Source organism: Megascapheus bottae, chromosome 25, assembly GCF_031878675.1.
Source record: "Megascapheus bottae isolate mThoBot1 chromosome 25, mThoBot2.hap1, whole genome shotgun sequence".
NCBI lineage: Eukaryota > Metazoa > Chordata > Mammalia > Rodentia > Geomyidae > Megascapheus > Megascapheus bottae.
Genome location: NC_143533.1, coordinates 6,072,183 through 6,088,291, shown reverse-complemented (window position 1 = coordinate 6,088,291; position 16,109 = coordinate 6,072,183). Strand labels below are relative to the sequence as shown.

Sequence of the window (16,109 nt, the reverse complement as noted above, 5' to 3'; positions counted from 1 at the left end):
TGTTGCAAATAAAGAGCACTTTAAAAATTGCCAATATAAAATACTTTAAGCTAGGAGCTGATGGCTCAGGCCTGTAATCCTAGCTAATCAGGAGGCTGAGATCTGAGGATTATGGTTCAAAGCTCTTCTAGGACTCTTAATTCCAATTAACCACCAGAAAATCAGAAGTGGCACAGTGGCTCAAGTGGCAGAGCACTAGCCTTGTGCTAAAGAGCTCAGGGACAGTGCACAGGCCGAGTTCAAGCCCCATGACAGACCAAAAAAAGTGATTAACATGTCACTTACCTCTTTTTCTTTATGATAACGTAAAAATAATAGTTTAGATGATGGTATAAACAGCTTTTCTACAAATGAAGATGGTAGTTTTGTATTTATCTGCTCAACAATCTAAAAAGAATAAAAATTTTTAAATGAGCTAAAATCACAAAAATTCAATCAAGAACTTCAAATTCATACTGTTAAGTGAAAGAAGATACATACTGCATGATTCCCACTATGCTAACTTCTAAAAAAGTAAACTATGGAGGCAACAAAAACGTGAGTTACCAAGGGATGAAGGGAGAAGACAGGAAGGGTGAGTGGATGAACCGGAAGGCGTTCTTAGGACAGTAGGACTATCCTATATAACACTGTACTAGTGAACAAGTACTGGTCACTATACATTTGTCAAAGCCCAGAAGATGAACACCAGTTACTGCTAAAGGGGACTATGAACTTCTAATAGCAATATTTTGCTCAATTATTTTTACAGATGTACCATCTAAACAAAATGTTAGGAGAAACCTGCTGGAGGTATGTAACTAAGTCTCTGATTTCCTATTCATTTCTTCTGTGAACCTAGAAAAATTAAAAAAAAAAAAAAAAACTACATTAAAAATAAAGCCTATTAAGCTGAGGAGCTCGGTTCAAAGCCAGTCTAGGCATGAAAGCTGTGAGAGTCTTATCTCCAATAAAACACAAGAAAATCAGAAATGGCAACACGCATCAAGTGACAGAGCACTATCCTTGAGCTGAAGAGTTCAGGGACTGTGCCCAGGACCAGAGTTCAAGGCCCACAACTAACTACAATAAAATAAAGCCTATTAATTTAGAAAACAAATTAGATATCTAAGCTCTATTTTAAAGCACTCACACTGCAATATTAAAAGGCTTAAAAACCTTAAATAAAATACATACATTTTACATCCTGGCACTTTTCTCACATTGGCAAAGTGAGTTGTGTGAGCTTAGCAGAAATGTGAATTAGAAGAATGGGAATTTTCTTTAAAACAATACAATGGAAAATCAACAGATATGAAGGAGGCAAAGTCAGCAGCTACACAAAACCAGATGGCCTGTGAGTTTCTAATTATAGAAGCTGGTATTCAGCATACAAAGACTCATTACTGCGTCCTATTTTGCATGTGCTTTGCAGTGTCCATAATGGGGGAGGAATTACTTACAGTTGGGACATTAAAGGGGGAGGGAGCCATAAACCAAGTTTTATATAGGACATATATAAATATAAAGGTCCTTCAAAAGAGCTCTCATAATACTTATCAGAATGCCAAATTTTGGGATGTTTCATTTTAAAAAATAAGTGAAGATACGCACCAATGGCTCACGCCTGTAATCCTAGCTACTCAGGAAACAGATCTGAGAATCTCAGTTTGAAGCCAGCCCAAGCAGGAAAGTCCATGAGATTTTCATCTCCTATTAATCACACACACAGCCACACACACAGCCACCCCCCCACACACACACAGCTAGAAGGGAAACTGTGGCTCAAGTGGCAGAGCTCTCTCTGGCCATGAACAGAAAAAGCTCAGAGATAGCACTCAGGCCCAGAGTTCAAGCCCAGGCCCACATAAAAAAGAAAAGGGGGGCCGGGAGTTTGACCTAGTGGTTAAAGTGCTTGCCTAGCATGCATGAAGACCCGGGTTCGATTCCTCGGTACCACATACCAGAAGTGGTGCTGAGGCTCAAGTGGTAGAGCTCTAGCCTTGAGAAAGTCCAAGGACAGTGCTCAGGCCCTGAGCCCAAGCCCAGGACTGGCAAAAAAAAGAAAAGAAAAGAAAAGGGGGGGGGGGGGAGGTGTCTGAGTTGCACTGAAATCAGCAGATTTTTAAAAAAATAAATTGATACTAGAATAAATGAAACTAGACTGATCAATGCACAAAAACTTAAAAAAAAAACCCAGCAAACCAAGTCCTTAATACTTATCTAAAAGCCTAAATAAACCCATATATCAAAAAGGAACAAAAGAATAATTCACATACCAATGTGAGTAAATTCAAGACTGAGATGATATAGTCAGTACCACAAGTCTGGCAATTCTCCAGTTGGTCTAATCCATATGTAATGACCATGTCACAATGTATACTCATGCTAGGATCCAAGCTGCCGAGCAAAACACCAACACACTCATTAGCAGCTGTCAACACAGCCTCAGAAAAAAATACTTGGTTTGCAGCCGTCACACATCTCATTACTCTGTACAGAACCTGCAAATGGGGAAAACAAGCAGCTTTTTAAAAAAATGCACATGATTCCACTTGGCAAGAAAACACATTCTATTTAATGCAGCTTCAACAAAAAATTAACAGCTTGCCTTGTTATAGCATTTGTTTGGGGGATTTTTTTTTTTGGGGGGGGGGGGCCAGTCCTGTGGCTTGAACTCAGACCATGAGCATTGTCCATGAGCTTTCTCAAGGCTAACACTCTACTACTTGAGCCACAGTATCATTTTCTGCTTTTTCTGTGTATGTGGCACCAAGGAATCAAACTCAGGGCTTCATGCATGGTAGGCAAGCACTCTACCACTAGGCCACAATCAGGGCCCATGTTTTTTGTTTTGAGATGGCATCTCACTGTGTTCAGCCCAGGCTGGCCTCAAAATTGCAATCCTCTAGCCTTAGGCTCTTGATTATGGATGTGTGCCACCATGCCTACAGCCAGTAACCTACTAGGTAGTAGTTCTTAGTAGCTAAACAATAAGGTTGTCCTTAATATAGGAAAAGAATCAATCATGGCTAAAAAATTCCCAAGTATTTTTATGACAGGAAATAGAATTTGCCATCCCTAGAGCATGGCAAATTATCTGTTATCATCATGAAAAAGACCAGAATTAAAAATGATTACAATTCACAACACACTATCTTATAATCAGTTCCTGGGCTTCAGATAATCAGTCTTTGAAAAGTGAACACCCAGGTCATCTTGAGCTAATGTTAAGTTCATATATTTGTGAACATGCTAGACAAGCTTTTATTCCCAGCCGCTGGTAAGCTCTTATGCAAGATAAGACTCTCTAGGCTTGCTATATAATACCTACTAAGGATTCTAAAGATCAGTTTTTCTCAAATCACACACATACACAAAACATATATACATACATAATTATAAATTATTAATACTAAGAGAAAACAAAAGGTTGCAGCTAAGTATTTCTGTAGGTCAATAGACCTGTATTTAAAACCTTCACAAAGTAACAGACTTTTAATGTAGCTATCCTGAAAAATAATTAGGTTCCTTTCCCTTTGTTTCATATGTGAGTTAACTGCTTTTTACTACAGCTCAGGCTTTTAAAAGCCTCATTTTAAACTAGTAAAAAGGAAAACAAAAATATTAAACCAATTTACAAATTTAAAATAGTAACATGAAAAGTTTGTCTTTAGAATGTGATGTATCTGTTATCACATACAATTAACTCACCAAGAATTACATTTATTAACAAATATCCTGAGCCTGGGAGCGGTGGCCTAGTGGTAGAGTGCTCACCTAGCAAGCATGAAGCCAAGTCCTAGGTTTGATTCCTGAGGACCATATGCACAGAAAAAGCCAGAAGTGGCACTGTGGCTTAAGTGGCAGAGCATGAGACTTGAGTGAAATGTGTCCAAAGACAGTGCTCAAGCGCTGAGTTCAATCTTAAGGAGTGTATGCGGAGGAGGGGGGGATATATATAGCAGAAGAAAATGCTTCCAGAAGTTAGCATTATATCTGAACAATAAAACTATAACAATGTACATTAAACCTTCTGGGACTACACACATGCCTCTCTCAGGGAAAAAAAACATAGTAGTGTCTGTGCTCATTTTTCCTGTGAAAGGAAAACTCACACAGTGCTAGAACAGAATGCAGCTAATTTTTAGGACCACTGAAGTATAATCACTGCTTACAATGGGACTCATATTAGTGTACATTTTGAATTGGTGTGTCTATTTGTATGTTATTTGAAAACCCAGTATCAAAAACTGTAAAGAAGCTGGGCATGGTGGCTCATGCCTGTAATCCTAGCTACTCAGGAGGCTGAGATCTGAGGACCAAGGTTCAAAGCCAGCCCAGGCACAAAAGGACCTCAGACTCTTATCTCCAATTAACCTCTAGAAAATAGGAAATGGAACTTGGCTCAAGGGTAAAGCTCAGGGACAGGGCCCAGGCCAAGCTTAAGCCCCATGACCTACCAAAAAAAAAAAAAAAAAAAAACCTGTGAAGAAGCTGGGCACTGGTAGCTCCCACCTGTAATCCTTGCTATACAGGAGGCTGAGATAGGACCAGGAGTTTGGCCTAGTGGTTAAAGTGCTTGCCTAGCATGCATGAAGACCCGGGTTCGATTCCTCGGTACCACATACATAGAAAAAAGCCGGAAGTGGTGCTGAGGCTCAAGTGGTAGAGCTCTAGCCTTGAGAAAGTCCAAGGACAGTGCTCAGGCCCTGAGCTCAAGCCCAGGACTGGCAAAACAAAACAGAACAAAAAACTGTAAAGACATGAAAGGTTAAAGTTTCATTTTGTTGTATCCTATGAAGATAACTTGCGCAGGGGATAGCACTCCGGAACTCATACATCCTCTACTATGAGCCAAATCCTCACCCAAGAAAATAAGTTTCTGAGATTTCTTTACCATGTGTAAACTTAATATGCTGAAAAAATTAAAATATGAATTTTTTTTGGTCGGTCATGGGACTTAAACTCTGGGACTGGGTGCTGTCCCTGAGCTCAAGGCTGGTGCTCTACCACTTGAACCACAGAGCTAGTTTTCTAGTGATTAATTGGAGATAAGAGTCTCACAGCTTTCATATCTTCAGGCTGGCTTTGAGCCTCCTGTAGCTAGGATTACAGGTGTGAACCATTGGCACACAGTTAAAATATGACTCTAAAAAGTAAGAAAATAATATTTTAAAATTTGCATTTGAAAAGAAATCAGTGGGATCTGTGAAGTCTCTAGGAGAAAATTCCATGGAAATTAAAAAATTCAGTAACTCAGTGGTCACGTTTTCCAAGCGGAGGGGATCATAGGAAGAAGCTAGGGGTAAAAACAATAGGTTTCCATGCTTTTCTAGCTGGGATACACAGACACTACACACATAAAAACCCAACACCACGGCTCATTAGGCACAAGAAGAATTACAGTACATAACAGTTCTGCTTCTGAGTGATACTTCAAACTACTAAAGACACTTACATCTGTTACATATGCCTCAGTAATTGGAGGACCCCGAATTGGGCTGAAGCGTTCCCCAATGCTCCTCACCACAGTACTGAAGACCCGAAGAAGTGCTGCCAGCTTTGGTAAAGACACTGAAGGAGGAGGAACATCTTCATCCACTGATTCCCCAGAGGCCACATGGCTGAGGTCCTAGATGGGAATTTACAACATTCGTTACGGTATGTATGTGCCACCACACCCAGTAGTCTTCCCATTTTTTAGTCAATTAAGTTTAGAATATACTCTGTATATTGAGAATCTTAAACTAGAAGAGGATAATACATATGACTCCAAATATCAAAATAGGTTTTTACCTATTTAAAATAGCCCACATGAAACCCACAGATTTAGGAAATAATCTCCTGCAGAGATGGTTGGAGAAAAATCTATTTTACTATGTATACTATAAGTACATAAAGATATAAACCAGAAAATTTTCCCATTCCTTAATTGGTTTTATACTAAACTCATTCTAGATATCCTTTAAGCCACTAAATAAAAAAATAGTACTCTACAAGTATATTCCAAACCACGGTCCTCTGGATAAGTGGCGAGCCCTGCACTCATGAGGACCCCCACCCGCCGAACTACATCATCACACCCACCCCGCTGACATCATGCTTACCAATAAAACGTGCACTGTATCCCCCCCCCAAAAAAATAGTACTCTATACCATTATTAGGCATGTAAAAGTCAAAAGTGGAAGTTTTTTTTAAAAAATTACAAATTTCTACTCTATAGCCTCTTAATCTGGTAAAGACATAAGATACACTCAAAAGAGAAAAATCAGCAAAACTTAAGACATCAGAAGCATTATAGGGACTGGGAAGAAGGCTCAAGCGTGGAGAGACTGACAATTAGGCAAGGCCCTGAGTTCAAAACCTAATAAAAAGAGAGGAAGATAGAAGCATCATGTATCTGCAGACAACAATAAGCCACTATGAAAGCCAAAGGGAAATGTCTTTGAACAGAATGGGCAGATTCAGAAAGGCAGCTGCAGAGTAAAGGTAGGTGAGAAAAGGCCACATGGGGAGGCAAGAAAAAGTAAGTTAAATACCCCTTGCTTTCCCTGACGAAACTAAACAGACCCATGTAGTTAAATACAGCAGTAAAATCATGTTGGATAGTAATGAAGGAATGAAGAAACTAGGAAGCTGAATTTAGAGGGTGCTTTCAACACTGCAAAGCATTGTGGTATACATGAAGAATCATACATAGCCAAGGGACAGCTGAAGCCTTGGCAGTAAGGTTTGGAAAACCCAGAGGTTTCATCAGTGCCCTGAACCACATAGCCCAGCTATAGCTGTCCAAGCTGGATGAAGCCAAGGCTTGTCCTCCTGAGCTGAGACACCTGCCCACCCCCAACCCCCCCCCATCAAAGGCTTTTTTTCATCTCCATTCAACATCAACTTTACTTACTTCAAAGATATCTGGAAACAACACACACAAAAAAAAGGGTATGTCTTGTGGAAAATAACAGCTACTAAGACTATTTCAAGCTTTGTAAAATATACAGCTTATTTGTAAAATATACAGCTTATACCTTTGATAGCCTTATAATTTAAGAATTTCGGGGGGGGAGGGGCAACTGTGATAGTCTTATAATTTCGACTGTAAATATCAGGAGGGTATGAATTACCTTAACATACATCTAAGGCTGTTTTAAGATTTCTGAATGCTTCTTTACTGGTACTTTAAGAAATAATATAGCCTTCTATAAACTCACCTCAGCATATGCCTCCATGTCTTCTAGAAACTGTCCAAGAAGAGTGGTAGAAAATGCAAGATCAGCTACCCAGAACGGTTCCAAACTCTGCAACCACCCTTGGAATCATTAAGAAATTTTGAAAGAACAGGTTACAAAACAAAACAAAAAAACCCAGAAAGCCAAAATTTAAAAAATTAAACTTTTAATTCTTTAAATTTACTATGTCGAATTGAAGCCCTTTGTACAATTATGATACTAATTAGTAATATTGTTATTAAAATTATTTTATCAAACAAACCATAGGCTTAGTCAAGAGAATTTGTTTTGTTTTGTTTTGTTTTCCCAGTCCTGGGCTTGAGCTCAGGGCCGAGCACTGTCCTTGGACTTTCTCAAGGCTAGAGCTCTACCACTTGAGCCTCAGCACCACTTCTGGCTTTTTTTCTATGTATGTGGTACTAAGGAATTGAACCCGGGTCTTCATGCTTGCTATGCAAGCACTTTAACCACTAGGCCAAACTCCTGGCCCACGAGAATTTGTTTTAAAGCTATCTTTTAAGCTGCCCATTTCAAAGCCTGTTCTCTATAGAATCAGGACTGCTAACTAGAAATAACATGCTGACAGTCATGAGTACTGAAGGTCTGCGGGATTTTGGTTTTGTTTGTTGTTGTTGTTGGTTATAGGGCTTGACCTCAGGGCCTGGGTGCTGTCCTGGAGCTCTTTGGCTCAAAGACATCACTCTACCATCTGAGCGCCACAACTCCACTTGTGAAAGGAGCTTGTGAGAACTTTTCTGCCCTGGCTGGCTTTGAACTGCAACTCTCAGGTCTCAGCCCCCTGAGTAGCTAGGACTACAACAGGTGTGAGCCACTGGTGCCAGATGAAAACTTCTTTTAATGCTACAGAAATGAGCATTCCTTAAAAACCTCAACAGGACACAGTAGCTCATGCCTGTAATCCTAGCTACTCAGGAGGCCAAGATCTGAGGATCGAGGTTCAAAGCCAGCCCAGGCACTAAAGTCCAGGCACTAAAGTCCATGACTCTTATCCCCAATTAACCACTAGAAAACAGGAAGTGGTGCTTTGGTTCAAAGGGTAGGGCGGGAGCCCTGAGCTAAAGAACCCAGGGACAGCTCCCAGGCCCAGCGTTCAAGCCCCATGACGCCCCCTGACAAAAAAAAAAACCTACACACCTCATGTTCTTAATTCCTAGAAGGTTCCACATCCATACCCATATGGCCTCTCTACACTTGATGTTAAACTGAAATGCCACCATCCACTTGGTTTGCAGCCAAGGGTCATATCCATATCCAGCCATCAGAGGTGCTCTTACCTCCACAATAGAAAAGAAAGGAGACCAACCTATTCTCAAACACATCTCACTTTTAGAAGTGTATAGAACCAAGTACACAGAGAACTTACTGCACCTGGAATTTGCTGACATATGCAAACATTCACTCAAAGATAAAACCACTGTTATAATTTGTCACAGTTCTCTAAATACCTATGTGGGGTAGGGAAAGGAAGGATTGTTGTTGCTGTTGTTCTAAGTAATTAGAAATACAACAAAAATTTCAAATAACTAGTTTCTACCCTTCTGAACTTCAGGGTATTGCAATTGTCATTATTTCCTTCTGCCAAGATGAGCTACAAGTGACCTGAGATACATCCTCCACATTTCTCACAGGAGCAACATTCCAATTTGTACTCACACTCCCTACTACTAACCACACAATTTTCCCTTGACATCAATTTAACTAAGTAACACTCATTCATAATATAAAATATATCCGGGCCGGGAGTTTGGCCTAGTGGTTAAAGTGCTTGCCTAGCATGCATGAAGACCCGGGTTCAATTCCTCGGTACCACATACATAGAAAAAAGCCAGAAGTGGTGCTGAGGCTCAAGTGGTAGAGCTCTAGCCTTGAGAAAGTCCAAGGACAGTGCTCAGGCCCTGAGCTCAAGCCCAGGACTGGCAAAAAAAGAAAAAAAAAATATAAAATATATCCAATTATAATATCCAATTCCCACAAGCAATATAGATTTCCTGGACCATAGTGAGTAGATGGCCTTGGAGGGCCTGCATTCCTGCCCATCATAAGTAAAAAACTGGCATAAGCTAGAACAGAAGCCTTACCAGACACCTGTTGTGTGAGTGAAGGTTTCTGAGTATGGTCTATGTGCCATCCAACTAATATATCCACTGTATCCTAGATGGAGAGAAAGAGAGAGGAAGCCAGTCACTAGAAGCACTTAACTGCCATTCTACCATTTACAGTAAAGGATGCTAAGAAAACACCTTTCTGTTCTATGGTCTTGACATTAAGAAACTAGGAAGATAAAGGGACAGTAATCATGATATGGATGAAATAGTTTATCCTGAAGTATTGAGGTCAGAAAGTACATTTGTTATTTTCATAAAACCAGTGTCACTGCAATCATTCAAACAAAAACCCTCTAACACCACTGATAAAAAGAAAAGAGGAGAATCAATGTACTATCTCTCATTTCCCAGTTTCTCACTTACACAATCCTCCCCTCCCCACATCACTGGAGAAGGATAGTAGAGAACTCACCCTAAAATTGGTGCTGAAAATATGAGGGTAACATCGAGCCACCAAAAGAATGCACTTAACACACTTGCAAAGTAATTCTGGTGTATCCACATTTTCAAGGATGGACTGTAGGCTGGTCATTACAAGCTTAAAAATAAGTTACAAACTGTAAGTATTTAACAAAGTAAGGAGAAAACAAGCAAATTAGATTATTGGTGACTATAACTAAAACTAATCATATTATCAAAGGAAACAAGGCTGTTTTAGTTTAGAAAGTCGAAAACATTTCAACGCCACAAAGTTGGTAGGGTGAAAATACTGTTTGCACGATTAACATCTACTAACATTCCTTGAATAGCAACTAACTACTAAGTAACTACTAATCATTGTCCATTATTTTATTTGTAAGTGCCCACATATACCCTGGTTCTCCCTAAATTTCAAATACAAAAGAGTGTCTGGGAAACTATTTTCTTTCTTTCTCTTTTTTATTTTTTTGGTTGGTTGTGGGGCTTGAACTCTAGGACTGGGCACTGTCCCTGAGCTCTTCAGCTCAAGACTACCCCTTGCGCCTCAGCATCACTTCCAGTTTTCTAGTGGTTAATTGGAGATAAGAGTCTCAACGGACTGTAGTACCCGAGCTGGCTTTGAATCTTGATCCTCAGGTCCTACACTCCTGAGTAGCTAAAATTACAGTTGTAAGCCACAACACTGACCTTTTTTTTTTTAAAAAAAAACCCAGTCCTGGGGCTTAAACTCAGGGCTGTCCTTGGATTTTCTTAAGGCTAGAGCTCTACCATTTGAGCCACAATACCACTTACAGCTTTTTTCTATGTATGTGGTACTGAGAATTGAACCTGGGTCTTTATGCATGCTAGGCAAGCACTCTATCAAACTCCCGGTCTCCAACTATTTTCTTTAAAGTATCATAATTACTTCTCAATTTAAAATGTAAAAAGTTTTATGCAATTTTAGCTTTAGAGCAAAGTTTATACAATTCAACTCAGAATGTCTTAGCATGAGCATCATAAGTCAATGACAAGCAGACCATGTTACCAATACATACACACTGATACATACCACTGATAGAATGTTCTAGAGTTGTTAAAAAATTTTTCATAAAAGAAACAACTCTTCTTTACAAAAACATGTCCTAAACATAAAAGATACGCTAGAATTACAAGTCTCTACTTCACAGCAGTCAATGTCGTAACCTGTACAACAGAGAATCAGTGGAGGTGACAATCACTCCCTGAGGGAAATAGTACCAAAACCCATAGTATTCCAAGTGTCTTAAGGCATGACATCAAGATCACTAACTCCAAAGAGGAAAAAGAAGCCTTCTCAAATGGCAGATTCGCTCTGGGAGTCATCCTCTCCTGCAAGTGATCAAACTGTCTGTGGGAGGGTGGACGAACAATATTAACTGCCTGCTGGTGTGCTGTGGGAAGCATGCATGCATAAAGTACTAATTGACTCATACCAAGAAAGAACAATGTGACAGTCCAGAAAGTAGAACTTAACATAAAAAGTTCCTTTTCTTGGGAACTATTTTAAGAGATTTTAAAAAGGCATAATATCAAATTCAGTACTTGAATTTAATGGAATCCTTGGTTACTAGTGACATAGCTATAAAAGACACCTTTAGGGTAAATGCAGAAATTTTAATTTGTACTGTGAATACAAGAAAATTCACTCCCATAGGTGTGATTATAATATTACTGTTAAAAAGAAAAGGATTATTCTATATACAGAATTGTCATGTGTGTCATTTACCTTCACAAGGTTCAAAATTGAGAAAGACAGATGGGCAGACGTGTAGACAGAAACAGAGAGCCCAAGAAAGAAAGAGAACAAAACTTAAGGGTCACCAGGTGAGAGCTAAATTGCAACACCCCACATGCTAGGTTCAACCTTCAGCACATCACACCCCCTAAAAGTTATTAAATGTGATCAATTTAGATAAAGTACATATAAACATCTGTTGTATGATTTTCCTGTGGATTTATGAATTTTCAAAATAATCAGGAAAGGTTTGTAATATACAAACTATATAAATGAAGAACATTATGACTTATTTTTTAAAAAAGCAAAAATGGTCAGTTTTCATTAGATGATATGCACAGCAGTCCACGAGTCTTTTCCAGCTTAGACTAGTAATTGGATTGTGGCTGTTAGACCACAGGGAGGTGTCTGTTAGTCAGCATAGCTTCAGAAAGGGTATTTGTCACAACACCCACCTCCATGGCAGATCTAATATCAACACTAGGAATCCTGAAGTTATTTAGTAAAATGCCATGGAAATAAATTGTTTTGCATTTTAAAGGGTTAAGAAAACATGACCCTGTCAATAAAGCACTATCATACATAAAAATGGAATGCTTCATAAAGATCTAAAGAAATAAATTCTGGGGAGGGTGATGGGTACCAAGACATGTGAAAGGGTATCAATGTATGTGAATTAATGCACCTTCTATCTGGCAAATATCATGTAACTCTTTTATTAATTACAATAAAAAATTATAAAAAAAATAAATTCTAAAACAGCTGCAAAAAAGATATGAAATATTTCAAATACCAACACCCTAATATCTAAAAGCATTACCTCAGAAAAATTTTAATTCATATCTTGCTTAAATATAAATCAGCACCAGGCACTGGTGACTCACACCTGAGTTCTTAACTACTCGGGAGGCTGAGATCTGAGCACTGTGATTCAAAGCCAGCACCAAGAGGGAAGTAAGTGAGACTCTTATCACAAATAAACACCATAAAGTATGAAGTGGCGCTGTGGCACAGTGACTAAGTACTAGCCTTAAGCAAAAAAGCTCAGGGACAGTGCCCAGGCCCAACACACACGCATACACAAAGTGCTTGTTTTATACATTCACATTATAAACAAAAATGAAATGAAAGCTAAAAAAGCTGGTTTTCTTTATACTTAATTGTAGGGTGGGGGGGGGGGGTCGTTTGAACTCTGGGCCTGGGCACTGTCCCTGAGCTCTTCAGCTCAAGGCTACCACCCTACCCTTGAACCACAGCCCCATTTTCCAGTGATTAATTGGAGATAAAGAATCTCTCAGTTTTGTAGTGCCTGGGCTGGCTTTGAACCGACATTCTCAGTTCTCAGCCTCCTGAGTAGCTAGGATTACAGGCGTGAGCTACCATACCCAGCACCTGTTTTATACTGAATTGGATTAAGAATTTCTTGCCTGGCCGGGAATTTGGCCTAGCAGTAGACTGCTTGCCTACCATGCATGAAGAACAGGGTTCGATTCCTCAGTACCACATACATAGAAAAAAGCTGGAAGTGGTGCTGAGGCTCAAGTGGTAGAGCTCTAGATTTGAGAAAGTCCAAGACAGTGCTCACGCCCTGAGCTCAAGCCCAGGACTGGCCAAAAAAAAAAAAAGAATTTCTTGCCTGTCTTGTAACATCAGCCTAAAAAAGGTCAGAACTGAGTATCATGTCTTCCTCAAAAAACTGTGAAACTTCTCTGTTCAACTCCTCTAGAAGACTTCCTGTTTTTGAAACTGCAAGTCATTCCAACATTAAGCAACAAAGGGAAGCTTCTAAAACTAAAAAATACAAAAATTCTCAAAACTCAATTTAAAATTGATCTATGTGTCCTTCACTCAAATTCCAACCGAAGAACTGAATTTGAATCATCTTTACCATGAATAGACTGGCCCTGACGACTGTTTCCTTTCTTAAGCCGTTCCCCCAAAGATGCAAGGTTAAGGACAGCTCCCTCCCAGAGGACATGGCTTCCCTCCACCTTACCTGCATCACAGATGAAAAGGCTTTCTTCTCTCCTACAGTCTCTAGTGCTTTGTAGGTGGCACATAAGTAGAGAAGTTTAACTTCATCTTTAGCAGATGAGCTAAATTTGCTGAAAATCCACTTGAAGATCTTCTCAGCCTCATAGCTCAATGAAGCACAAAGAAGGCCAAGACAGCAAGCTCCCTCTTGTCTCAACTCCTGAAGCAACTTGCTACTGTTTATTTTAATGCAAATGAAACAAAAGATACACAAAAGACATAAGCATCCAAAGACAACACTACACACACCCACATCTCACCAAAGAAAATATCTTAGACATTTTGTAACTTTTAAAAGGATTTCTTAAAAGTTCATATTAAAGATTGAATGTTTACCCAATAAACATTGAATTGTCTCTATCATGCATCAGTCAGAGTAGCCTTCTCAGATATTAGCTTTTCTGCTAATCCTGAACTGCTAATCCTGAGGCTAGACAAGTCACAGGAAAAGGCAGCCACAAATTATTAGATAAAACACACCAAAACAGAAATGGAGAAATAAGGGTAAATAAATGCAGCAGTGGTACTCACTAGACACTATCTTGTGGGTTGGGATGAGAGGGAAAAACTGGGAGCAAGGGTGACATTGTCCAAAAAGAAATGCACCTGATCTACGTATTATAACCCCTCAGGTACATCGCATTAATAATAATTTTAAAAACACACTGTAAGCCAGACCTGTAATCCTAACTAGCTAGGAGGCTGAGATATGAGGATCATGGTGAGAAGTCAGCCTTGGCAAGGAGGTCCATGAGATTCTTGTCTCGATTAACCCCCCCCCCCACACACACACACACGGGGGGGGGGGGGGGGGGAACATGCGCGCGCGCTCGAAAGGTGAAGCTACAGCTCAAATAATAGGGAGCTAGCCTGGAATGATAAAGCTACAGGAGTAGCTTTGGCAGGGCAGCACACATACAAAAACTGGAATGATACAGAAGATTAGCCTGGCCCCCGCACAAGAATGACATGCAAATTTGTGAAGCGAAGGAAGTTAGGAATGAAGGAAGGGAGGGAGGGAGGGAAGAAGGAAAGAAAGAAGGAAAGGAAGAAAGAGTGAGCTACAGGACATGGGGCTGGGAGCGTGGCCTAGTGGCAAAGTGCCTGCCTAGCAAGCACAAAGCTCTGGGTTTGATTCCTCGGTACCACATACACAGAAAAAGCTGGAAGTGGTACTGTGGCTCAAGTGGTAGAATGCTAGCCTTGAGAAAGCTCTTCAAGACAATGCCCAGGACCTGAGTTCAAGCCCCAAGACTGGCAAAAAAAAAAAAAAAAAAAAAAGCTACAGAGCTACAGGCCAGCATGCAGGCCCAAACCCCAGTAACACCACAAAAATACTAAAAAAAACTCCCTAAGTTGTACATAATAGTCAATATGTAAAAACCACCAATAAATGGTTAGTAGTTAGCACCATGAATTTAATTATAAAATGAACAAGGAGCCATGGAGTTCAGGCGTTCCTAGCACTGCTTCCTTCTGGTCCCTCCGAGAGCCCCAGCACAGGCTTAGCGTTGTGTGCTCACTGAGGGAGGCTCCTTTCTACCTCTGCACTCCAAGTACTTTCAAACTTAGAGTTTAAAAAAACTAACTACTACATTCATTTGTTCCACCAGTCAATACTCAATTATCCAGCTATGTTGCTAACTTTTTAAATAAAAAATCCTTTTAAGTAGATTCCATTTGCATTGAACAATAATTAATATGTAAGACATAAGAATGATATAACAATAAAAATAATTCAGTATGATTTACAAAGTCAGTATGATTTACTTACCTTTCATTAAGCACATCATGTACAGCAGCCAAGATATTATCCAACTGTTTAACTAGTACCTTTAAAAAACACACACACATTTATAAAAACTTCAAAAGTCCGTATTTTTAAGAATGAAATTTTATACTCAACTTGTCTTGCTCTCCAAATTATAACTAGAAAGCAATTTAATTTCCTTATTATTCCAGTCCCCAAATAGGAACACCATGGTTCTCCTCCAACTACAAAAGACATCCAGAGGAAACAGTTGAAGCCATCAAGAAAATGCACCAAGAGCTGCTTTGACTTCAAATACTCTGCATATAAAGTGCTGGATGAGCCAAGCGCAGTGGCTCACGCCTATAATCCTAGCTACTCAGGAGGCTGAGATGTGAGGATCAAGGTTCAAAGTCAGCCCAGGCACAAAAGGACCAGAGACTCTTATTTCCAATTAACTTCTAAAAAAAGGGGAAGTAGTGGAGCTTGGCTCAAGAAGAGGGTGGTAGCACTGAGCTGAAGAGCTCAGGGACAGTGCCCAGGCCAAGTTCAAGCCCCATGACCCACTAAAAAAAAAAACAAAAACAACAACAAAAACAACAACTTAGGGAGAAAAGCTTGCTTTCAGCCAAACTATTTGCCTCACTAGACCATCCTTAGTAGTTTTCTCCTGACTCACATCAAGTTCTTGATTTATTAGAATTACCTGGAATGGAAAAAACAATTCAGCTGTTCCCGAAGCTGTTTTGTAAAGGGTTATTCCATTTTCTTAACCCTGACACCAACAAAACATGCTCCCTGTATCTCCATTTCA

The 16,109-nt window shown here is 39.7% G+C and overlaps 1 protein-coding gene and 1 non-coding gene across 4 annotated transcripts in view; one reads left to right on the top strand and one right to left on the bottom strand.

Annotated features, from left to right (window-relative positions):
* Nucleotides 1-16,109, bottom strand: part of Smg1 (SMG1 nonsense mediated mRNA decay associated PI3K related kinase) — an 88,923-nt gene that overhangs the window by 51,565 nt on the left and 21,249 nt on the right. For all 3 annotated transcript variants that reach the window (XM_090358109.1, XM_090358110.1, XM_090358111.1), the window contains 8 exons: nucleotides 15,320-15,378; nucleotides 13,508-13,721; nucleotides 9,748-9,873; nucleotides 9,309-9,381; nucleotides 7,192-7,289; nucleotides 5,441-5,614; nucleotides 2,259-2,483; nucleotides 286-387 (listed from right to left, as the gene is read on the bottom strand). In XM_090358109.1, coding sequence (XP_090214235.1) covers nucleotides 286-387; nucleotides 2,259-2,483; nucleotides 5,441-5,614; nucleotides 7,192-7,289; nucleotides 9,309-9,381; nucleotides 9,748-9,873; nucleotides 13,508-13,721; nucleotides 15,320-15,378 — 1,071 coding nt within the window. The remainder of the gene's footprint in view (nucleotides 1-285; nucleotides 388-2,258; nucleotides 2,484-5,440; nucleotides 5,615-7,191; nucleotides 7,290-9,308; nucleotides 9,382-9,747; nucleotides 9,874-13,507; nucleotides 13,722-15,319; nucleotides 15,379-16,109) is intronic.
* LOC150046295 (U6 spliceosomal RNA) lies at nucleotides 14,438-14,544 on the top strand. The gene has a single exon (XR_016532642.1). It is a non-coding gene; the product is annotated as a U6 spliceosomal RNA (small nuclear RNA).